This window comes from Biomphalaria glabrata, chromosome 3, assembly GCF_947242115.1.
Source record: "Biomphalaria glabrata chromosome 3, xgBioGlab47.1, whole genome shotgun sequence".
Taxonomy (NCBI): Eukaryota; Metazoa; Mollusca; class Gastropoda; family Planorbidae; genus Biomphalaria; species Biomphalaria glabrata.
The window spans coordinates 18898901-18924334 of NC_074713.1; the positions used below are offsets into that span (position 1 = coordinate 18898901).

Below are 25434 nucleotides of genomic sequence, written 5' to 3' on the forward strand. Positions count from 1 at the left end.
GATGTTAGATTTTTTCATTATTCTATATAATTCTTAAACATATGTATAAATGCATTTTAAATATTAAAAATTGTCCTTCGTTGATATGATTTCACTAAATTGTATTTTTGTTTATTACAGAAACCTATTATTCTACTCTAAAAAGTCTCTTTGATGAGATGGAAAATGCTGCCAAATATTTAAAGTCTTACAATATAAAAATAGCTGTGGTGAGCATCAAATTTAATGTTTGAATGTTTTTAAGTAGTTTAACATTCGTCATTCTGGTGTTAATGATAGTGAGCAGCTAGGCACTCTCTTGAGATGTTTAGACTAGAAACTTAACAGTGCTTTAAGACATTCATCAGTCAACCCAACTCCTACGTCTGGCTGACATTTTCTGGTGATTGAGTAGGTTTCTGTTGCTGTAATTAAGGAATTTCTATAAGGCTGTTGGATTGTAGGTTAATTTTGCTTATTCCGATGAATCAACCTATTTGTCATGTATTGTGTAAAAGTTTCAAAGTTTTATTTGAAAAACGTGTGTTTATCTTTCAGTGATTAATTTTTAGAACAGTGTATTTGCAAGGTCATGGCTGTATGTTGTTTACAAGTTGGTTTAAAATTAATTTCCAGGCGTGTTAGAATAGCTTAGATAGTTTGAGAAGGAATGGCAAGATATAGATTGTAGAGACTATATAAGGAGATGCATTCAACTGTTCTGGGCCTCAGTGACTGTAGTAAATGTGTTGAAATTAAATTGTATTGTAAATTATTGAAGTGTGTTCATCATCATAGTGATTCCAAGTTTTGTATTCATATAAAAAATATTTCTGTTGGAGTTTCTTTTACTTTAATACCTCCTGCATAATGATATTGTCTGAGTGATTAGATATTGTTTATGGAAAGATAATTATATAAAATCCAAACATAAAAAACTCTACTATAATCTATTCAATCACATTGTTTGATCTACACAAACCCATTGTGACTACTAAGAAGTCACATGAACCACTGCTAGGTGACTAAATGATGAGTTTCAAGTTTTGTAATATTACACACAGAACTGAAGAATTGAACTGGTCTTTGTTTTTACTGTTTTAAGTGGCTATCTGATAGATGGGTGAGAGAAGTACTCACTGTTCATGGAGGCAACCCCAATTAATACATTCTTTTCTGTACATTCTTTTTTTTTTCCAAACTTTGATTAACTTTTCTAAGGTCTTTCCTATTTTTAAAATTAATGTTGGCATAGCTCTCCAGTTAAATTCATGTTCATATTGTTTCTTTCATTATTACATAATGTGGAACAAATTCATAATTTCTGCATTAGTTATTTAACAGATATTTGTACAGATGCTTATAGGAAGCTAAATGAAAAAACATTTCATCTAAAAATGCCCCCATTTTATTTTTTTTTCAGTTAGATTGTTTACTTCACACAGAGGAAACAGAATATTGTGCCAAGAAAGATGTGAGGAAAAACTTTTTCACTTTCAAGTACGTATGGAGTCAGGTGTTGACTGGTTTTCAATCATGGGTAATGTAATCCACCGTTTACACTTAGTTATAGAATGCTCAGTTGTTTTACTTTCTATCAACAGAAATGGAAATTTTTTGCTCAAGCTAGACTTAGAAACTTTGTTTGATGTTGAATCTATCATGGCACACTCTATCCAGTAAGTATGTGCTTTAAACATTGATGATTGTATAGTTTTTTTTTCAATATATCAAAGATAAAATCCTCATTTTTAAGAATTATTTTTACAAATTTTTAACACACAATTTAATTGTGTTTGTGCGTGTGTGTAAAATCAAATTAACACTGTAAAAAAGATTATCAAAATATTCTAAATGGATAATGTATCTATTATTCTCTTGTCTTTCCTCCTTCACTCACTTTCTCTTTCTTTCTCTCTCTCCATAAAAAAAGCATCTTTACATTCACATTGCTAATTTTTTTCAATTTAAACGAATTTTAACCTGAAAATTATTTTAAGCGTGAAATCAGCAAAAAATTAATCAAAATATACTGAAACAATATTACATCTTTTATTTACTCTCTCTCTCTCTTTCTCTCTCTCTCTCTCTCTCCCTCTTTATCTATCTATCTCTAAAAAAAAAAGTCTTGTCAAGTAAAATGATTAATTACCCTAATTACATAATGAAAATAATATACTGTTGTGCAAATTAATTTACTCTTCAGCTTACTTAGCATTGATAAAGTTCCAGTTCTTTTGAGTCGCCTAGAAAGGATGAATCTTGAGAGTAAGATTATTGGGGTCAAAGACTTGATATTCGCTTACTTTCCTTTGAGTGGAACAAGAGGTGAGCACATAAAAATAATTATCCTCTTATTCCAGTGTTTGTATACATTGAAAATATGGGACAGAGTAGCAGAACTGTTGTTCTAATAGCTGTTAGATGATAGTCTGAAGTTTGAATCCTGATTGAGTTTAAATCCTGATAAAAATAAAGCTAGAAGCTAGAAGTCAGATCAAATCAGATACATCCTGGGAAAGAAAAAGGCAAGGTACTAAGTGGGTTGGACAGCTTTTGGTAGTGCTGTCTGAACTTCTCTTGAAAGTAGTTAGCTTCAGAAACTGATGATTTATATCTCACAAGCAAAAAAAAAATAAATAAAGCACTAGGTGTAAAAAAAAATGTTAAGATTGAATAGGTGAAAATATGCTTCATATAGATTTAAAAAAATGAAATGTAAAAATACAATTGTAAGTATGTGTAACTAGTGTGTTACTGAAAGTAATTAGAGCAGTAGATGTTTCTTGCTACATTATCTTTAGTGACTATCCTAGTATTTCAATTTTTCTTCCTATTTATAGAGCATCGTATATTTGCGGAGGTAGCTTATGCTTATCAAGATAATTACAACTTTGCCTTCACTGCTGAAACAAAAGTTACAGAAGGGCTACAGTGAGTTTTTTATTTCCTTTATTCCTTTTACATAGGCCTACTTAAGTCTTTGATAACCTTGCAAGATAGTATCTCCCTTGTTAAACTCACACATACCATTTGATGCACTATGTTGTACAAGTTTTCAAAACATACTTTTTAATAAACTTCATCTATATTGGGTTACAATTATATGTTGTTTTTTTTGTTTCCCTTTTTATATTTGGCTAATATCATTTTGTACACACTAAATTTTATGTACATAAGGCAAGTCTTGTTTTATATTTGGTTTTAAAACCCACCTTGAGATAAACAGTATTTATGTTAACTACACTGCCTAAAGGGAAATGAAAACATTATTACATGTTTCCAGTGCTTTTTTTGTAAAATAATAGGTGCCTGTACTCAGTGATTATGTGCCGGTACTCAGTGATAGATTGCCTACTTTTAACTAATAATGTTTTAATCATAAACGTTAAAATACAAGAAAAGTAATAATTTTTTTCCCCATATTGAAAAAGGTGCTGGCTGGTATGCCGTACCGGTGCGTACCATCACAAAAAAAGCGCTGCATGTTTCAATACAAATTAAAGAAGGTGTACCTCTACTGTAGTATAATACCTTTCAGTTACCCATTTCATATCTGTTTTTGCACATAGATATTTCGTGTATAGCACTACTGTCATATTTATTGCTCTAGATTGTAATATACTGTAAGACCTTAAATTGTTTTAAATTATTATATAAAAATGGAGAAGTGTAGAAGCTTATCTAAAGAGGATGAACTCTGCCCTTAAAAATATATAAATAATGTACAAGCTATTTCCCTTATTCAATATCAAACAAAATAATTAATTACCAATAATTAATTGACAGATTTTTTTTTATTGACTCATATTTTGTTAGGTAGAATAAATTGTTTGAAGTATTAACTTGATCAGAGAGAAATAGCATTAATAATTATTTAAAGGGACTGAACTCAGCAAATTTAGGCATGTCTGTGAATACTGAAGGATTAGTTTCCCTTGTCATCAAACAAAATAATTAATTACCAGTAATAATTGACTAATTGGTTACTTTTTTTTAAATTTATTCATGTCTTGTCTATGCCAATGAAAAAGTGTGTGAAGTTTAAGCTTTGATCCGAGAATGGGTGTGGGAGAAATAACGTCTTCACACTTTTTAGCAGACAGACAGACAGTTGATATAAGCTTTGTGAAAACAATGGGGGGGGGGGGGTGTCCAATATTTCTCAGGCCTGTAAAAGTTTCTATGAGTTTAAATAGATAAATAAATAAGATTGTGCACATATTTTTTTCAGGATTAGAAACTAAATTTAAAAATGACTACAAACAAGATCCTTACATTGGGGCTAAAGAAGTTGTTCTGTTTACTTCATTTTAATGTCTGCTTAATCATTGCTCTTAGGCTTCGCAAACTAAACATTTGAAAAATTGTTTCCAGAAATGCCAATAGCATCAATTCAGAATCTACCTTTGCCATCTGGGCCATGTTTTGTTCTACTTCCACTCATGAGCAACTACAGTCTGGAGATTGTGACAATATTATGTACAAAGGGGACACAAATTTGGCTGCTATTGCTACATTCATCAGACTTCTAGGAGAACCAGTATTGGTAGAAATAAATTTGTTTTTTTCCTGCCTAAGACACTTGAAAACTTTACTTGATCTTTAATCAATATGCATTTTCAAATCTAAGAAACTGAGTTTAGTGTTTCTAGTCTAATAGTTTTTCAGACAAAGTCTTTTTAGGTAATGGTACTCCTTTCAGACCTTCAAATCTATTGGGGCAATGATGTAAATTTCATCTGTTTCTATGGCAGTTAACGAGAGTGTCATTTGGCCAGCCCAATGACCAACCTCCTTTACTTTCCCCAACTAATGTCAGGCACCTATTAGAATTCAAGGATGTCTTAAAAATCTTGTAATTCAAAATCCCAGTCTTCACCTGGAGCCCAACTTGAGACCCCTAGGTTCAGAAGCCATACCACATCTCCTCAAAGCCTACTTAAGCATATTACATTTCCTTTTAAATGTTTAACTCGTGTGTTTTTCTAAATTACTTTCACTTCTCTTACTTTATTTATGGACATAGTTTTGTTTCATTTTCATCAATTAGTAACACAGGCGTTTTTACTGTAAGCATGCAACTAGTAGAAGTACTTGTAATAATAATACTATGTTTTCATTTCCAGTACTATTCTCCTTCAAAAGATGCTCTAGCCCTTCTGGAAATGCCAGGAAGTGTCCCCATCCTATTTGTATACACAGAAGAGACTTCCAACCAGATGATTGAGAAAGATGTTCAAGAATTAGCTCACTTTGTTAGGGGACATGCTAAACTAGTAGTATTAAATATGTTAGTACTATAGAAGCCATTAGTAGTTTCCAGGATTTCTTTTTAAAATTTAACCTTACATTTCAAATGTTATTTCAAAATATTTTTTCTTTCACTTCACATCAGTTTTAATCTAGTCATTTATATTAATCTTAACTAAAATAATTTATTTACCTATCTAGTTGGATGTTATCTTGAAAATTCTTAGCACTTCTAAAAAGAGCTTTACATTATTTGAGCACTCAAGGTCTTTGTCAGCATATTTTTTTATTTGTTTATTTTTTTTTGCTTTTCTTTCTATCTGTCTATGAACCATGTGCTGACAAAGAAATATCTGTTTATTACATCCCTCATTTAAAACAATTGGAAAAGCAGCTAAGTCAGACTGCAATTTTTTTCAATGCCCGCTAAATCTTCCTGATTTTTTTGGGCAGGCCTATTTTTCTCTAAGAAGTTTTAAATTTTATACCATACAACATGTGTTTTTTTATTTCCTTTTTTTTTCTTACTTAAAACATGGCTGGATGGCTTCCTGGTCATATGGTATGCACTTGTGAATCTCTTTATGATGAGGGTGGTTCCAATTTTCTCATTGTCTGATACTATCCCCTCTTGTCCTTCTGGAAGTTTGAGCTAGGACATAGTAATATATATATATATATATATTCATATTTGAACTATCATTCAAAGCTTAGAAATCAATCCAATAACATAAATGGTTTTTTCTTTTAGTTTTTAAGAACCAGCTTATTTGTGAACTAATCAGAACTGTTTTTTTTTCTCCTTCCTCACATGCCCAGGGATAAAAAGAAAAATAAAAAGATTGCTCAAGAGCATGGATACCAGGGAAGCATTCCTAATATAGCTTTCTTAGAAAAGGTTTGTTAATGAAGTTTAACATAACAATCTTCAATGTTCAATCCTAGTCCTACAGTAGTTGGTATTCAGTGGATTGATACATTTTTGGCTTATGGAGAATGGTAGAAGAGGAAATGAGCTGACATTAGTTTTGTAACTCTATGGGATATTTTAGTAGCTCATATTTGACAGTTGAAGTTAGTAGTTCATGTTTAATAAGGTTTTTTTTTTATGTTGACAACTTTATTTCTATGTTGATCCAGAATATTCGTTTATATGCATGGTTATTGAATGTACATATTTTTAAAGAGTGTGTTGGGCAGTAGCTTTATGCTAGACAGTATCAACAGTTTGCTTCTTGTTTTCACGTTGGTTTACTTCTTATAATATCACTAAGTTAGTTTTGAAGATGGCACGTACTGCCATTACTGTGTGGGTAGGTAGTAGAAACTTTGTTCAATAATAATCTTGGTATGCATGGTAAGGATTTTTACTTGAGATCATTTTTTGTGTGTGCTTTTCTTTAGGGCATCTTTCATGCAATAGCATTCTTAGTGGGTTTTTTTCCTTATGTGTTGAAAAGGGAGGGGGTATTTGAGAGGTTTCCATGCTGCTAAGCAAACACAACTCTGCTTGAGTCATGTATCTGAGAGGTTTCCATGCTGCACTAAGCATACACAACTCTGCTTGAGATAAGTATCAGAGGTTTCCATGCTGCACTAAGCATACACAACTCTGCTTGAGATATGATTTGATCTTGAGACCCTTGGACAGGTAGTCAAGTGTTTTGTTGCCACACATCCCACACAGTTTTGCTGGTTTTTTTGACACACATCCCACCCAGTTTTGTGTTTGTTCTTATGAGTACCTCATATCAGAGTAAACTTTACCTTGCTGATGGATAACCAGTCTAATCCAAGTAACACAAATGTCCTCATAGATAATAGAAGGATTATACCTTCACCCTGACAGCTTGGGCTCTACCACTTGATTATAACCTTTACTGCCTTCTTTGATAATTTCTGGGAATTGATAAAAGTATTAATCATGACACTATTTAGGAAATGATCAACAGCAAAAGTAGTCGTGTGCCTTTGGAAGTAAGTCCAAGCTTTGTACAAAGAAATAAAATTGCCTAATAAACAGAACAATATCAACTTACTCCCCACATAGTACCAGCCATATCTTTCAACTAAGAATGGGATACAAACATACACAAAATGTCCATCTATATAGGTTCAATTTCACACATCTACATCATGACAGTGTTTCCCACCTTTAAGAAATCTGCCAACTATTTCTTTATGAACACTTCACACAATTGTCTCCCTTTCATCAGGTTCTATCATATCTACAAACAAATAAAGTCAACACTTTGAAGGTCGATCACTTGAACAGAACATCATACTACTTTTCCATGGCAAAGACTTCAAAAGAGCTTTAAACTCAACTGCCCCAAAAAAAAAACCATTGATTTGAATGACAGGGTTGCTTATATTTTTGTGCCTTCAGTTTCCTTCAGTTGTTTGGGGTTTATTTTTTATTTTTATTTTTTTTTTTTGCTTCTGTAGAAATATGTTTTTACTATTTTGAATCTGTCCAGCCAGGAGAGGTTACTTATATTAACAGACCATGGTCTTTAGAATCTGCTCAAGAATTCCTTGAGGCTACCATATACCTATCAGACAAGCCTAGCTCAGAGGTTGTGAAGAAATCCCAACACTCCCCTGAGACAGACATTTTCAGTGAAAGCTTAATAGAAGAAGGTAAATGAAATCATGAGCTACAGTCATTTGTTTATTGGTTATTAATAGTCATATTATCTACTATCTCTGTTGATTATGTCTTTATATTTTGTTTATAGTATTGTAAAAAAAATTTTAAATAACGATAATCTCTACATATATATGACTATTTTTTTTATCTAATAAGCTTAAAGGGGCATTTGTATAAAACACATTACTAATTACAGATGAAACTTCTAAAATAGCTCTAAGTTTTTTTGTATTCATTTGAGTAGTATTCAAGAACAAACAAGCAAAATATAATAAATCCTTTTTTAAAAAAACAAACATTGCATATCTAAAGTATTTCCCATATTTAATATCAAACAAAATTATCAATAATTAATTAACTTATTGAGAATTTTTGTTTATTGATTTTTATGTTTTGTGTGTTAGGCACAATAAATAATTGTTAAAAGTATCAACTTGATTGGAGAATGCGTGAGGGAGAAATAGTTTTAACAATTATTTTAAGAGGACTAAACCTAACAAATTTAGCCATATCTGTGAATACTAAAGTATTAGTTTCCCTTGTTGCTATTAAACAAAATAATGAATTACCAGTAATTAATTTTCTAATTAGTAGGGGTTTTTTTATTTATTAATTTATGTCTTGTCTATGTCATGAATAATTGTGCGAAGTTTCAGCTTGATTCGAGAATTGGTGTGGAAGAAATAACGTGTACACACTTTTTACCAGACAGACAGAATGAGTTGATATAAGGTTTTTAAAATTCTGTCAAATGGTGTGTCTTTCTTTTAAGAAACTAGAATAAAAGATTAGTTACATCACCTTTTTAATTTCTTTTGGGTGCCAGGTAATGTGGTATGGGCTTGGGACTGTCATTACAATGGTCATGATTTAGAACTTTGCCTACTTCCATCTCCTGCCATTCTGCGGGCAGTTTAGTCTAGGACATAATAATCTTCATTCCTTTATAACACCCAAGATGTATAAAACAAAACAAAATTCATGAACGAATAATTTTCCTAATCTATTTCTACATTTTTAAAAATGGCTCTTCATAGTTAAATAATTAAATGTGTAAAATGTATATGTTGAAAAAAGTTTGTTTTTTATGCATTACAGTTTTGTTTCTTAGGTTGATAATATATTATGATATCAGTATAATTAAGTAAACAAGTTAGTCATGTTATATGACTTAAGCTTAGTACATAGACAAGCGGATTAAGCTTAGTACATAGACAAGCGGAGTGCCTCAAAACTGAAGTATCATTAAAAAATTTAGAAGGTTTTCAATCTGTGCATGGGTCCTTAGCATTTAAACTCTCATGTATCATAGAGGGAGGGGAATATCTGGTGTGAACACCACACACATGTAGATTTCTGAAGATTGAAAAACCTTGTTAGCATGCAAACACACTAAATAACACAATATAAGGCCAAGATTCAGGTCGTGTAGAACTTATTGGCATTGGGCATTCAATCCTTTATAATAGGATTACATTTTTGTTTTACATGTTTGTGCTAAGTGGAGACACAAGATGATGAAGTCGAGGATGCTGTGTTTAGACTTCAGCTGGAAGACATGGACCTAAGCTTTATGCCTCCATTGTTCAAGGAAACATTTGCTGCAGCTATTGACTCAGCTCAACTTAAACTGGTTCTCTTTTACTTACCATGTAAGTGAAATGTCATATCTCCCATGCTTATTTTAAAGTTCTCATTTTTTAAATAAAAATACTATCATATATTCTGTTCATTTTTCATCTTAAGCTTAAAGTAGACTCTCTTCTTTATTTTTTTAAATGAGATTTAATAATTTGCTTAAGCAGGGGATAATTTTTTAGACTGAAGTGAGATTCTATGAAATTGTTCTGTTTTTTCGGATGTAGATATATTTCCTTATTTCAGTTGATCACGTTAGTATGGCTTTCTTGTCTGACCTGGCCAAGGCTGCTACCAACTTCTCTGGCTCTGATGTCCTGATGAGGGTTAACTGTTTTGATGCTACTGATCTCTGTGCAGCTCAAAATATTACCTCATACCCTCTGATGAGAATCTACCAGAAGGGTATGAAGCCGCAAGAATATAAAGGTCACCTGCACTCACAGTCTGTGCTCATTGCTTATATACTGTAAGATGATTGTTTTTGTTCATACTTAGACTTAGAAATAGTTGTTTTTTTTTATAATTCATATCCTTAGTAGTTTGTTTGCTCTGCAACCCAAACCCTCAATTAGCTCAGTATGTCAATGATTATGTTGAATGTTTCATTTTTGTATTGATGCCAAGTCATTTGGTATAGAAATTGTGGTAACCATTCATGATTGTGATATTATATTCACATTATTAGCTCAATCACTTAATTCATAAACGAATGTATATTTTAAAAAAACATGTTTTTAATTTTTTTTTTATTTTTTTTTTTTGTCAAGCATTTTTCCACACAAAGGCACTGTTGAGACAATTTAGTTTTTCTCAATAATCTCTTTAAAGAAAAAGATACACAAATCAAAGACTCAGATGACAAAATGATTTGTAGTACTTCTGTAATAATCATGTTTTTTTTAAATCTCTTGTTTCTCAGTCTTCAATTGAAAAGTCCAGTCAAGTTAAACACACAGGAAGAAGTAGACAAGTTCATGAAAGGTCACTTTCCAATGAGTTTCTCTTCCTATTCTCCTAGCTCAGTCATCTTGTTAGCAGCCAAGGAGAATAAAGGTATTTCACATAGTTTTACTAGCTATAGTGTACTTGTGACAAAGTGTTACTGGCTGTAGTAGGCCTACTTGTACCTGTGACCAATTGTTACTATCTGTAGTACATGTGACAAAGTGTTAATAGCTATAGTACTTGTGACAAAGTGTTACTAGCTGTAGTACTTGTACCTGTGACCAATTGTTACTATCTGTAGTACATGTGACAAAGTGTTACTAGCTGTAGTACTTGTGACAAAGTGTTACTAGATATAGTATTTGTGACAAAGTGTTACTAGCTGTAGTTAGTAAAGTAAAGTTCCCCTTTCAGACCCTGTGATCTATGGGACAGATGTAAAGTTCTTCTGCTTCTGTGGCCCATGATTAAGAAAGGTGTCATGTGGCCAGCACAACAACCAACGACCTTTACTTTTGTCCCCAACTAATGTCTAGTACCCATTAGAGCTGGGTGGACTCTGAGGTGCCCAAAGATCCTGGAATTAAAAATCCCAGTCTTCACCAGGATTTGAACCCGGGAACCCAGTTTGAAAGCCAAGCCCTTTAGCGCTCAGCACCGCGCCTCCAGTAACTGTAGTACTTATGACAAAGTGACTAACTATCTGGTAAATTGCTAAATAAAACAATGTATGAGAACACACTGAAGACAATTTTACTTGTTGGATTATTGTGAATAATAAAAAATTATTTCATTTTCAGAAGTGAGGCTGATCTTTAAAAAAGTCGCAAAGTCTTTGTCTACAGTAACTGCTTTTGGCATTGTGACCAAAAAACTGGTAGCATCTGTGTAAGTATAATCCTTAAATATGTAATCACTCTTAGCCTTGGGTTATATTAAACCCACATTAGCATATAATTCTTAAACCTGATATGTAATTTTGTGCATTTAGTCACTCAATTAATCCCGTAATATCTAATCATAAAATAAACTTTATAGAATCCTAAATGCTGCTGGTAAAATCATTGGCAAAAAACAAACCCCATTTGGGCAGTTGTTTGAGACAAACATCTATAAAAGAGCTAACAAGATCCTTGAAAAAAAGAATCACCCTTTGTGTCAGGATTTTGTGATTTTACCATCACAAAAGAAATACAAGACACTGATGGCAAAGACAAACAGACACAAACACTCTTTTGTTCCCCTGGCAATCAAATCATTAAATAAGAACAATCTGATATAAACTTTGTCACATGTAAATTATGAGTGAGTCTGGTGTGAATGTACACTTTGGTTTCTTATAGTTATAATGTTTTTTGTTTGGTGTAATGCACAAATTGTAAGACAAATTTCCATATGGACAATAAAGATTATTATTGTTATTATTATTATTATATTTTTTTATTGACTGTCATAAGTATGGGAAAATTGCATATTAAAGCATTATTCTTTGAATGCTGAGTATAATTAATTATAATTTTACTTAATTTATTGGATTGCAGAATGTTGCTTTCATTTGTTATTTTAAGTTAGTTTCAGCGAGCAACTTTTTTGTTTGTCTAAAATAACTATTTGTACTAAAGGAGTAGAGCAAATGTGATCTAGAAAGTAACTTTTTGTTTTCTTATATCGCTTGCCTCCTAGTGCTAAAAAATATGGAGTAATGGTTCCAGCAGTTGTTGCCTATAACCGTCAAGATGTTGACAAACCAATTAGAATTTTGACAGATGTGACAGAAGAAACTCTTAGAGACTTTGCATGGATGTCAACTTTTAAAACACTGGTAAAGATTGTTTTTATCTTAAGAAAATTTGCATGAATTTTTTAATGTCTGTGTAGATGTTGTTCCACTTTTTTTCTAATGCTCTAAAAAAAAGTGTTGCTTTTAAATTTTCACTGATCAAGTAGCCAAAAGGTTTTTATATCATCACTATCTTACTATTGCTTTTATTGATTTTTTATCTTCATATTAACTTCAAATATTAGTTCATAAAAAATATAATGTAATTTGTTTATCATATTTTCACATTAATTAGAGAGATTCCTGGTTAATAAAGGCAGGCCTTCCTTGCTCTAGTAATATTTTTTAAAATTGGGTAGTTCTTAGTCAGACTGAATTAGAAATTTGTTTTTATTTTCATGGGCATTCTTTCAATCTTTGTTACTCTATTATCTCCAATACTAAAAGAAACTGAAAATTGATTTCACATCACATTTATCCTGCCTAAAGTAGGTCTACTGGCTTTTTTTAATCTTCTGGAAAAAAATTATAAATGTGCAAACTTTGTTAAAAATACACATACACTATTTATAAATCAAAATTGAAAAGAAATAAATGAGATCTACTAATTCTAGGGGTAATGTACTCTAAAGAAAAGAGTGCCTCTCCCACTCTTTTTTATGACCAAACATTGTGTAGTGTGCTGTATTCACTGAACCAACACTGACCACCACTGATGATGTTTTGAGACAGAGTGGTTGCTCACCTTTTCAAATTCAAAATCACTCCCTATTGCCTCTACTTGGAAGGCATATCCCATTGTTTATTCTTCTTTTCATTTTGTATGCACCATTTAAATCAAACTATTTTTATTTTAGTTATGTAAGTAGATGTACTTTATTGACAGCCAGAGCTAGGAATCAACAACTTCCCGACATTGTTTGCCAAGAAACTACCATTTGCAATCTTGTTTGTGGATAAAAACAGCACTGCTTCTTTAGAGGCAATGAAAATGATGACTAAGATAGCTCTATCTGGACAGTTTGATAATGTTATCTTCTGCTCAATGAATGCGTAAGTAACATTCATCTATTAGTCTTCTTTTCTTGTAGTTCTAATATCATTCTGGTATCACAGGCCTGGCTCTTAACTCAGGTATTAACTAGCAAGGCTTTGGCCTATGAAGTAATACTTTTATACTTGTTAACAGTCTTGTTGCTTGTGGCACTAAACTGTTGGTAGACAACTAAACCACTGTTCAATATAAACAACTTCAACTTGAGGTGAAATGAAATAAATATAATAGACTTTAGTTGTATTATAAAATGGTATTCTGAACAAAGTCTAACTCACAACAATAAAACAGTCTGGCGTTCTGGAATCGTCTGTACTACCTAAGACCGCTGACCACACTGCCACTTAATATGCATCAGTCACACTGCATAGTTAACCTCTTCCCACTGTCACCATAGAAACACACCCACACACTGCATAACAATACTGTTCTCAGTTTTAATAAATATATATATATATATATAGTTCGTCCATCGTGGTTCGATGATGACCACTTTGTCATCCAGGAGCTGAGGGCTTTGCACTGGGGTTTTATGCCTCCTCATGTGGCTGGTGAGACCTATGAGAGCCAGGAATCTTCGGCCACACACTGGGCAGGTTATTCCAGCTGGAGCTAGTGTCGTTTGCCTTGCTTTTCTTCTCTGGCGTTTTTCTTTTGCGTTGTTCTTTTTTCCTCAGCAACCTCTGCGCCAGTTTTCACAACGCGACGCCATGATGCTCTGTCATGTGCCTCTGTCTCCCAGGTGCCTGGGTCTATGCTGAACGCCTTCAGAGAAGCTTTGAGGGTGTCCCTGAAGCGCTTTCTTTGACCACCTTGCGAGTGCTTTCCTTCGCTTAGTTGGCCATACAAGAGTCGTTTAGGGATGCGGTGGTCTTCCATTCTGTAGACGTGACCTGCCCATCACAGTCTTAATACATTCTTTCTTAAAGCTGTTGAGATATTTAAATTCAAATGTTCTCTATTAAAATATTGTTTTCATCAATTTTTAACATTGAAAAATGTCTTAAAATATTGTTATTATTGTGAAAACAATGCTGCTAGTGGTAATCTTGTGTGTAATAAGTTGACACTGATAACACAGGCCAACGATATGTTAGCGTTAACCAAAAAAATTGGAATGTTATATGAAACTTCTGTCAGTCTGCACAATAGAATCCAGTAAAGTCACAATGTCTAGAGAGAGAGTTGAGTTTGGTACAGAGAGTTTATATGACAGTAGGGTTCTCCATGGAGAAGCAATTGTAGTCAGCATTTCATGTTGCCAATTGTACAAAACTGGCTGTGAATTTATTAGACATTAAAGAGTTATGTTATTTGGGGCCCAAGTTGTCAAGTTGTGTTGTACAGTATTTGCAGAGACCAATGGAGAAATGTTGATGCTTTGTTGTGTTTCTTTTCTTTTTTTTTTCTTTATGTTATGTTGTTGTCATATGAAACTTGTTTACTTCTGATTGGTTTCATAACACATCAATTGGTTTGACTTTTATATCTTCTTGACTTCTCAGTCAAGTCACTTTCTGAATAACACAAACTCTACTTGTATGTTGAAATTACTCTTTATTGTGGCTGTATTACCATATCTTCAAACTGCATCAGTTGTATTCACACTGGTATTCATATTTCATTGCTCATTCCCTTTCTGTCTGTTTAAAGATAACATTCAGTTCATATCTTCTGTAAACTTTTGTTTAAAAAAAATAACATTTTATTATGCATGTATTTTTTAAATTATATTTTAAATTTGACAGACAACCCAAAACTTTAGGCATTAAAATATTATCTTCTTATGCCTGGACTGCAACTCTGCCTATGATCTCTTTAGTCAACCATAGACAGGCTGAAGTATTTAATTATGCTGGCAAACTTCTGAAAGATGATGAAGTCACGAGTTGGCTGAAAGATGTACTCTTAGGACTGATCCCTCCTTCTAGTGAGTCATTTTACAACCTACTCCTTAGGAAACTATTATAGCTTTCATCTTAGTAGTAAATTTGATTCTGTGGCTGACTGGTAAATTATTTGGCTTTCAAACTGAGGGTGTTAACTTGAAATCCTGGTGGAGCTATTTGGCACTAGACATAAGTTAATGATAAAAAAGATTTTGTATAAAACATATATTAATATCATGCATCAAAGCCATGAACCTTTTCAGTAGCTTTACTTAGTAAGTAAAAATAGATATGTTTAAATTGTTTTTAACGTATTTACTTTGTGACATTCTGTTGTTTTACTGAATACATGTATTTTATAAACCAGTTTGTATCTATGCACTGTTCTTTTCAGAACATTTGGAGCAAGCATCATGGAATGCACCAGGGAAATATTATGACTTCCTGGCCATGACTGATTCACTCAAAGAAATTGAAAACACTGGTAAGAAAAAATGTTTACTGGCAATGCATATTAAAAATGACTTGGATTCAATACATTTTGGGTGATTCTGAGAATGACCTTACCCTGCATCAAAATTTGAAGAAAATAAAAAATTGTGTGCTTATTATCTTTAAGTAGTTTTTAGCATCTAGAGCTCCTCAAATGCTACCATTGAAGATGCCTTTGCTCCATAATGGGCTTACCCTTGCAAGACTACCTTACAAACAACCATATTCTGACCTTTCCTTCCTTCTTCACATGCCAACTATGTTTTGAGGGGCCAAGTGATTCATTTCAATTCTAAGACTTGAACTATTCTGACCCATCCACCCTGAGAGGAAAATATAGTTTTGTAATAAGAAATAAAAGAACACTGAAGAATAACCTGAAACAAGGCTATATTAAATTAGAACGATACATGAACTGACGAAAGAGACTTGGACAGTAGCACACTAAATCAATGTTGTGAACACATTCTCATGACATTCCACGAACATAAACAAATACTAACTATTTCACCACAAGTTTGAATTAAAATTTAGCTACTTATCATTCATGATATCACATGCATATTTTAATCAACATAACAACTTTTTTAGCCAATCAGAATGCAATAGATCAAGATAAAAGCAATGACACTGAAAAGGAAGAATTAATAGACCAACTACTGAAAGAAGATGAGGCTGCCAGAGCACAGCTTCTTCAAATCCGCAAGTTACAACTACATGAGGGAAAGAACCATGTCCACACTTCAGAAGAACCCCAATCATTAAAACAAGAATCCACACCTATTGAAGCTTCAACTCACATAGAACTGTAAGATTTATAGGAATGGTTTAGTCTGTGACACTTCAAGTATATTTATATAAGTTACAAATGTTGATATAGGTAGTTTTAAATTTCTTTTATTTACAAGTTTTAATTAAGTTTTTTTTTTCCCTTGTTAGGTTTTTATTAAAGATAATAGTATTTTCAATTGATTTGAAAATCTAGGTTTGACATGTGTTTCATTACAATTTTAGTTTATATATATATATGTTTTCTAGTGTGATACAAAAGTAAAAAGTTTTAAAGTAACTTTTGACACAAATGATAGAAATCTCATGATAGTTGTTTCTTGATGGTTTTTTTCAGTTGTTATAAGCTTTATTATCATGCCTTTACATTCCTCTTAAACCTTTTGGCTATGATTTGAAACAGTTTTTGTAATAATTTTGTTTTTAGCACTCTGCAATATAAACTATTGCCATTGATTTTAAATGAGTTTCTTTTACCAATACAATAAGTGCAATAATTACTTTTAAAACTTTGTCTTCCAGTCTATTCATATTTTGCTTGTTTTACCCAAGTTTTGTTTGTATAGGATTTAACTCAGGTTTGTTTTATTACTATTATGGACTTCATTATTGCTTGACTATTGTAACCAATATGATTTTATTTATTAGTGATTATTGTAGACATCTATTAAATTTGATCTCTTAGTGAGTCATATCTTGCAATAGATTTTACGACTTTGTGGCTTTGTTCCTATACAGTTATTTATATATTTTGAACTCATTAAACTAATTAAAATTAATTTAAAAGCTCTGTATATACTAATCAATGAAAGGCTCTGATACTTGTTTGTTTCTTTTCAAGATAGTGGGCTGGGCTAAGGAGGAAAAAGAAGACAATCATTGTTTCAATTGACTTGTGGAAAGTTATGAACAAAAACCATGTTACTATTGTGGAGATTAATTGATAATACAATGAAAGATTTTTCTTGTATTCATATACTTTGTAATAAATAGAAAAATCAAACTGTGGGTGAAGACAAGGCTGAAATCCTCTCTTCAAAGAGGTCTGGACAAAAACTCTGTGCTCTGTGAGTGCAGTGAATGCATGTCCTCATACAGGTAAAGAACATAGGCCTATATCTTTCCAGATGTGTCAAAATGAAAATCAGAAAGTCAGCGACTGTCAAAAAGTATATGCACACTATCTCCTATCCTGACTACTGTGAAAAAAAACAAAAAAAACCTAGACTCAAAGTATCAAGTTAAAATGGTTATTTTGAATCAGTCATGTGATATTTAAATGAAAAGTGTGCAAATGTAATGAAGAAATATATGATCAACAAAAAATGTTGACCTTAGCTCATAATTTTTTTTTTAATTAGTTGATACAAAATACAAAGAGGCAAATTGAGTTAATCTGTGTGAGAGATTTATTTTTGATTTTCTTACAAAGAATGGCTAATGTTAGTACAAAGTTGATTTATTTTACATTCCAGTTTACAGTATAACATTGTATGTTTTTGTGAAAGTCATTACAGTGACAGATTGCCTGGGTCAGCCTGTGATAGTAATTTATAATGAAGTCATCATTCAGTGAACAGTAAGATTTTTATCAGAAAATGTGTCATTGTCAGAAATAGTTCAACTGTTTATACATATGTTTTGACCACTATGTTCATTCTTATGTAGTTGAAAATCAAACTCTTTTGAATCAAAGTCTTACCTGTTTACACATTTATTGATTGATTCACAATGTATTTTAGTTCTTTGATTTCTCTTTATTATTTACTTTTTTTTTTTTTTTTTACCCTACAAGCAATTATTTTTTTTTAAATTAAAAATAACAAACATTCTACAAGGTATTCTACTCAATAATCTTTTTAGTTTTGACTATTCTTTGCCTGCTTTTTCCATTTACTTTAAAATTTTGTTAATTTATAAATATCATGTATTCTCGTCTACTACCTAATAATCAGCATTTTTTTAATTTGTACTCACACTGATAAAACAATAAACTGACAGGAAAGTGGACTTTTGTTTGTTTCATAGAGTTTGCTAATTTACTGAATGGTGTAATCATCATTTTCTATTTTTAAAACGCATGTAGTCTTGCTAACTTGACTTTAAAAAAATTGTGCCATGCAAACTTTTCATGAATACACAGAAAGTAGGGTTAGTTTTTTTTTTTTAGTCTGTATGTTGTATTTCTCAAACTTTTATCATTGGTGACCCCAAAATGAAAAACAAGCTGTCTTTGCCCCCCCCCCCCAGCAAGCTGGGGATGTATAGAAAAAGAAAAGAAACGTAAAGATCTATAATTATAACACAAGTGTGTGGCTGGTTTTCTTTGGAATGAATAGTCATACAGATTTAAAGTTTGTTTAGAATCCACATTTATGGAGGGAATTTTTATTAAAGCTAATTTTTTTTTCTTTTTTTTTTTTTTAGAAAATAATGTTTCTTAGATAATTTTAAGAATTATTTCTTGAAAAGCAAATATGTTCTGTAGGTAACGCTTAACGTTCTATTGTGTTCTGAGCTTCAGAAATTCTTTCTCCAGTCAAATTTTTTGTTGTTGTAAAAAGGGAAGGGGCCGTGAATTATTGAAGTGTTCATCCTAGTAGGCTACTATTCATCCTAGTACCAAAAAAAATAAAATTGCAGAATTAAGTCTAATAAAGAAAATGGCAGATCTGGCAAATACAATTCTGAGAGGGAAATTCGAGACACATCTAGTTCGTGAATCTTTGTCATCATCCTAAGATATCTTCCTGTTAATTAAGACATTGCTGCGAACATTTCGATTTTTTTTTTTTTTTGGACTCACAAAAGTTGTTAATATTATAAACAGCAGTCCGGAGAATGTTGACCATTATGACGCAAGAAAGTCGAGAAAAATGTCATTAAATGTCTTAGTCAAAACTAAAGTTGATATTGTCGCTGACGCCGCATGCAATAATGGAAAAGACATGTTTTCTGAGTAGGCCTATATATAAAATTTATACAAAAGAATCTTACGGGTCAATTGTGCTTTTTAAGTATGGATCGAGTTCAAAAACCGAAAAGTTTAGTAGTAGGCCTATATCCTAATGATCCAGATGCTCAGAGTATCTGGAAAAACACTGGCTTCATACTTTTGACAATGAAGCTAGCAGCTCCTGAAGGTGAGAAATAGGACTTCTAGTTTCATTTCATTGTGTTTCTCATTCCATCCTAAGCACTAATAATAGGTTGTACTACATACAAAACTGCCAAAGCTTCTCTGAAGGGACTCAGTCAAATAAGCTATTGAAATGTACGCCCCCTAATTAGGCCAGCTTGTAAACAAGGAATAGGGCAGCGTGTTGACAAGTCCAAAGAGTAGGCCTAAGAGTGATACATAAAGCTCGAAAATTTTAGAGCAGTTTCCGCGCTCGAAAATCAAAATGAAGCCATTAGAGACGCCTTCATCAGCGGAATGCTATCACTTGAAATTAGACTTCTAGAATAGGCCTTCTCGTCTCTCAATCTCAACCTGTAGGTTACAGATCACTTTCCGGAGGCCTAAACCTAAACCAACTATTGCTCTAAATGGCATGAAAGCTGCTAATGTCGAACCTGCTCTGTATTTCGAAATATGAAAATATGCTTAAAGAGTGTCGACCTATGGCTACAAAATCCAGACGTTATTCTACGAATGATAATGTCTTTATCAACTCAGAGGTTGCCAGAAAGTTGAAAGATGCCCGGAAACAAGACTAGGAGTGAAACCGTGTCCGACGAAAACATGCAGACGATACGATAGTTGCTCTAACCTCTAATAGATACAGAATTGTAAAGATGTCAAATGTATTGACAGAGGTTTATCTTGTAATTATCCTGCCTTATGCGCAAGGAGCTTGTGAACGAAGTCACTGCATATTAAAGATGTGTAAAGAATAGGCTGAAAAGCATCATGACACAAGGTACTTAGACAAATTTGATGGTGATGAGTGATGACTGTTGATAACGATCGACGTTCTACAAATAATCCATTTGGTCATAATCGAATAGTTCTTTGATGGGAGATCTAACTAGCCTTGGACTTGAATATCAAGTACATGTTATGATAATATGTAGCGTATTTTTTTCACGTTATAAAAAAATCAAATTTCAAGTGTCATTTAGTAATTAGAAATAGTTTAAAAAATCATGAAGTACATTGCTCATATAGCTAACCATGCCGACCGCCTACTTGTAGAAACGCATTATGTTACGTAAACCCATTTTTTTTTGGTCAAATGATCAAACTTAGCCAACTGATTTTGAGGATATGTATAATTCGATGCCCCTCATATGGCATGTAATTTGGGGGTCGGAATGCATAGAAATGCCCGGGATGATTTTGACACTAAGTCCGCCCCTGCATGGACAAACCTGATAAGGAAAAAATATGGTTCTGCTTGCATTAATTAAGAGCGCAAGAAAACCTCATTGAAACTGGAAAGAGCGAGTACAATATCAGAATAAGGTACAATAAGGGCGAAGAGAAATTTAAAAAAAAAGGGAGGGGGGATTTTAGTGTTTATGTTTCATGTTGTGTGTCGTGAACTGCTGGCTTAGAGTAGCTATAGGTCTCTCGAGTTCTCTGTGTGTTTGTGTGTCGTGAACTGCTGGCTTAGAGTAGCTATAGGTCTCTCGAGTTCTCTGTGTGTTTGTGTGTCGTGAACTGCTGGCTTAGAGTAGCTATAGGTCTCTCGAGTTCTCTGTGTGTTTGTGTGTCGTGAACTGCTGGCTTAGAGTAGCTATAGGTCTCTCGAGTTCTCTGTGTGTTTGTGTGTCGTGAACTGCTGGCTTAGAGTAGCTATAGGTCTCTCGAGTTCTCTGTGTGTTTGTGTGTCGTGAACTGCTGGCTTAGAGTAGCTATAGGTCTCTCGAGTTCTCTGTGTGTTTGTGTGTCGTGAACTGCTGGCTTAGAGTAGCTATAGGTCTCTCGAGTTCTCTGTGTGTTTGTGTGTCGTGAACTGCTGGCTTAGAGTAGCTATAGGTCTCTCGAGTTCTCTGTGTGTTTGTGTGTCGTGAACTGCTGGCTTAGAGTAGCTATAGGTCTCTCGAGTTCTCTGTGTGTTTGTGTGTCGTGAACTGCTGGCTTAGAGTAGCTATAGGTCTCTCGAGTTCTCTGTGTGTTTGTGTGTCGTGAACTGCTGGCTTAGAGTAGCTATAGGTCTCTCGAGTTCTCTGTGTGTTTGTGTGTCGTGAACTGCTGGCTTAGAGTAGCTATAGGTCTCTCGAGTTCTCTGTGTGTTTGTGTGTCGTGAACTGCTGGCTTAGAGTAGCTATAGGTCTCTCGAGTTCTCTGTGTGTTTGTGTGTCGTGAACTGCTGGCTTAGAGTAGCTATAGGTCTCTCGAGTTCTCTCTGTGTGTTTGTGTGTCGTGAACTGCTGGCTTAGAGTAGCTATAGGTCTCTCGAGTTCTCTGTGTGTTTGTGTGTCGTGAACTGCTGGCTTAAAGTAGCTATAGGTCTCTCGAGTTCTCTGTGTGTTTGTGTGTCGTGAACTGCTGGCTTAGAGTAGCTATAGGTCTCTCGAGTTCTCTGTGTGTTTGTGTGTCGTGAACTGCTGGCTTAGAGTAGCTATAGGTCTCTCGAGTTCTCTGTGTGTTTGTGTGTCGTGAACTGCTGGCTTAGAGTAGCTATAGGTCTCTCGAGTTCTCACTGTGTGGATGTTTGTGTGTCGTGAACTGCTGGCTTAGAGTAGCACTAGGTCTCTCGAGTTCTCTCTGTGTGCGTGTTTGTGTGTGTGTACTGTGTTCATATGGACTGTTATGTCATTCTTGGTTTAAAAAAAAAACTTTGAAAATGACACTCTACAGGATGGTCGATAGAAAAGCGGAAAATTAGTCTAACAACTATTTATTCTTACAAAGAATAACTTTTACAGTTTTTTTAAAAGGCATATGATATCATTCTCATAGATTCTCAAAATGTCATCTGTGCACTTCAGAGCAGCGTTTTAACATAAAATTCAAGCTCGTGTAGCTTTTTTGAAGGATAACTCATGAGACACCGCTTCAGGATCTTCACAAGCTCGTTTACAACTCATCACTATGTCTATATTTACGACACGTCAACGATTCTGAAGCTGTGTTTATAAGTTCAAGATCAAACTAGAAATGAGTAACTAGGCATTTTATTTATAATCTCCCCTGGCCTTCAAATTTTTCGTAATAAAAGTAATTAGTATGTATCTAATGGTACCGGTACTAAAATGCACGCATCCTTTTTTTTTTTACAATTTCAAATAATTTTATAATTTCAAATAATTTTATAATTTCAAATAATTTTATAATTTCAAATAATTTTATAATTTCTTATAAAAGTGGATACATTTTTTAAAGAATAGAAAAACAGGGTTGGAGCCAGTATTTAAAATGTGATTTGATAACGCAGGTCTAAAATTGTATAACAATCAATTCTGAATACAAAAAGTTAAAATATACATACAAAAGAAACTTCAACCAAGGAGAACATATCAAGTACTACCCTCCCCCCCCCCCCCGCAAATACTTTTAAAATAAAATAAAAATATTTTTATGGTAGTGATTAATATCGAAGTAGACAATTAGTCAAACTTGATTTGCGTTTGTTTTTGGCAAACCAAATTATCTTTTCTATCTGCTCAGATAGTATGCCCTGCAACATATTCTCATATGATATTAATATGTGAAAATAAAAATATGTATTACACTGTGTTCAATCTTAGCGAACAGTCTTAATATCTTGTTGATCAATTAAGATATTCGAGAGATTATTAATAATCATAAAAGGGAAAGTACCCACACAGATTAATGATCATTGTTAGATACACGGGGGGGGGCAACTCTTACTTTACTACAATTAGGAAAGATATTTTTTTTAAAGTCATGAATTGCAGAAATTAAATATTTTTTCTAAAGTAATAAACACAAAACCTTTTGTCACGCTGTGCTACGCATGTTACTGAGAATAATTATGTTGCTTTAAAATAATCTTATTTCTATAAATCCATATTATACTAAACCTATTTTATATCAAAATTTTTTTAATGGGGTCAAATTTATTCCTAATTATTTATTACTCTGGTTTCCCTGCACATCGAGTAAATCTTTCGCCTTTTACTAAAGATTTCCGTGCAGAGGAGCAATTTAATGAGTCTAAAATCAAATTTTTCCAGCCCTACTCGTAGGGTAAATAAATTAACTAAAGTGATTATTTTACAATAATAAATGAGGAATTAGTTTACCAAATCTCAAGGGAGGAAATCATAAATTATCATAAAAAGGGAGACAATAAAAGAAACTAGAAATGTTTAAATGCCTATGTTCGCATAATGTGAACATATATAGATGTGTATGCACGTTTGATAGAAGTTAATATAGAGAACTGGGGTAAATGTAGCAAAGCACAAGGGAAACAACCATAAGCAATGTAGGCAAAGTGGAAAAAAATGTCACTACGATGTTTAAAATGTTTTAATATCATTTAAGTTTATACTTTCACTCTTTGATTGTTTCTATTGTTGACATTCTCACCGCATATATATAGAACCTTAAATTTCAAAAATATTCAATATATGCTATTGGAAAAAAATAACGCCATATACAAAACAATTTAAAACGTTAAAATATTAGGACAACCTAAATGTAACTATATGCATTGCTATATGTTTTGCAATCATTGAACTTTAAAATGTAACCACTCCATTTGTACGCTTACTAATAAAATATGCATCTTTTTGTTAAAAAAAAAAAGCCCAATAAAGAGGCCAATAGCCCAAAAAAAGAGGCAATGCGAAAAAAAAAAGAGGCAAAGAAAAGAGACAAAAGCCCAAGGATTCCTAAGCTAGGATGTAAACAGCTCAACTGAAGTCAAAAGCTAAAAAGCTGAGGTATCCTTAACAAAAAAAAAAAAATGATTTCAAATGTGTGCCCACTTTATTTACACAGCTATTGGACAATATTGAAAAACTGTCTGATCCTCTTCAATTATATATATATATATATTTACAAGTTTTGTTGTTTAGAAAGTGAAGTATAATAGCTTTCAAATTCATACCAGAGATCATGGACCTTTACTGCAAAGTGCATTATGCCATTATCAATACTCAGTACCAATATTCTGTATTTCTAGGAAAGGAGAAAGAGTTAGTTGAGAAATAAATGGGTGCTTTGAATTAAAAAATGCTGATCTTCAATTCCTTACATATAGACTCTAGAATCTTCTTCTAGATCTATATACTTTTAACAACAGAAGATCTTATAATTTAATAATCTTACATATTTTTTTCCTGCTAGATTCTAGCCCTTTAGACATCGCGTTAAGTTGTTATAGATCTATATATATAGAGTAGTTTATGCTATTCGGACACCTATAGGCCCAAATTTGAAAGTTTGACTTTGTTTGACAGCGCATTATTTTACAATGGTTTGACATAGAAAAGAAAATGACGTATCAAAATCTTCTTTAGTTAAAGGAGAATAAGGATGACTACTTATATTTGTTCCCCAAACCTATATTTGTTATTATATTTAAGGTCAAAGAGGCCGTGTGTTTTCATTTAATTCGGACACATTTGACCCACATTATTTGATTCCGGACACCATAATTTATTTCGGACAGTCTCTATATTTAGACATCAATAAACTCAGATTTTAATTCTATATTAACATTAACTAAATTTTAAGATCCCCAGGCATAGCCCCTCACATGAAATCATTACGATGTTTTCAAACTATGCATAAATACGAACACAAAAAATAAAAATATGAACACACTTATTCTACCAAAATTAGGTCACTTGAATAGTGATTTCTGCACCGACTTTTAGACTTATTTTATGTTTGTTTATTTTAGGTGTGTTGAATGTTTGGGGTTTGCATGATTAGATGTGCGTTGAATGTTTGTGTTCTTTTTTTGTTTATTAATTTAATAAATTTCTAATACAGATGATCTTTTGTAGTATAGTAGGCCCCTACAGGTTACGA

At 32.8% G+C, this 25434-nt stretch overlaps 1 protein-coding gene and 1 non-coding gene across 2 annotated transcripts in view; both read left to right on the forward strand.

The window, feature by feature from the left end:
• Nucleotides 1-18485, forward strand: part of LOC106057038 (thioredoxin domain-containing protein 16-like) — a 41944-nt gene extending 23459 nt beyond the window's left edge. The window contains exons 3-20 of the mRNA XM_013214066.2: nucleotides 121-209; nucleotides 1403-1479; nucleotides 1584-1658; nucleotides 2186-2307; nucleotides 2823-2913; nucleotides 4357-4528; nucleotides 5109-5272; nucleotides 6052-6130; nucleotides 7713-7875; nucleotides 9388-9537; nucleotides 9770-9992; nucleotides 10446-10579; nucleotides 11272-11359; nucleotides 12155-12293; nucleotides 13138-13304; nucleotides 15054-15235; nucleotides 15589-15678; nucleotides 16278-18485. Coding sequence (XP_013069520.2) covers nucleotides 121-209; nucleotides 1403-1479; nucleotides 1584-1658; nucleotides 2186-2307; nucleotides 2823-2913; nucleotides 4357-4528; nucleotides 5109-5272; nucleotides 6052-6130; nucleotides 7713-7875; nucleotides 9388-9537; nucleotides 9770-9992; nucleotides 10446-10579; nucleotides 11272-11359; nucleotides 12155-12293; nucleotides 13138-13304; nucleotides 15054-15235; nucleotides 15589-15678; nucleotides 16278-16498 — 2426 coding nt within the window. The 3' untranslated portion in view covers nucleotides 16499-18485. The remainder of the gene's footprint in view (nucleotides 1-120; nucleotides 210-1402; nucleotides 1480-1583; nucleotides 1659-2185; nucleotides 2308-2822; nucleotides 2914-4356; nucleotides 4529-5108; nucleotides 5273-6051; nucleotides 6131-7712; nucleotides 7876-9387; nucleotides 9538-9769; nucleotides 9993-10445; nucleotides 10580-11271; nucleotides 11360-12154; nucleotides 12294-13137; nucleotides 13305-15053; nucleotides 15236-15588; nucleotides 15679-16277) is intronic.
• A 5039-nt stretch (nucleotides 18486-23524) lies between these two features.
• LOC129925485 (U5 spliceosomal RNA) lies at nucleotides 23525-23640 on the forward strand. Its single transcript, XR_008777251.1, has one exon. It is a non-coding gene; the product is annotated as a U5 spliceosomal RNA (small nuclear RNA).
• The last annotated feature ends 1794 nt before the right edge of the window (nucleotides 23641-25434 follow it).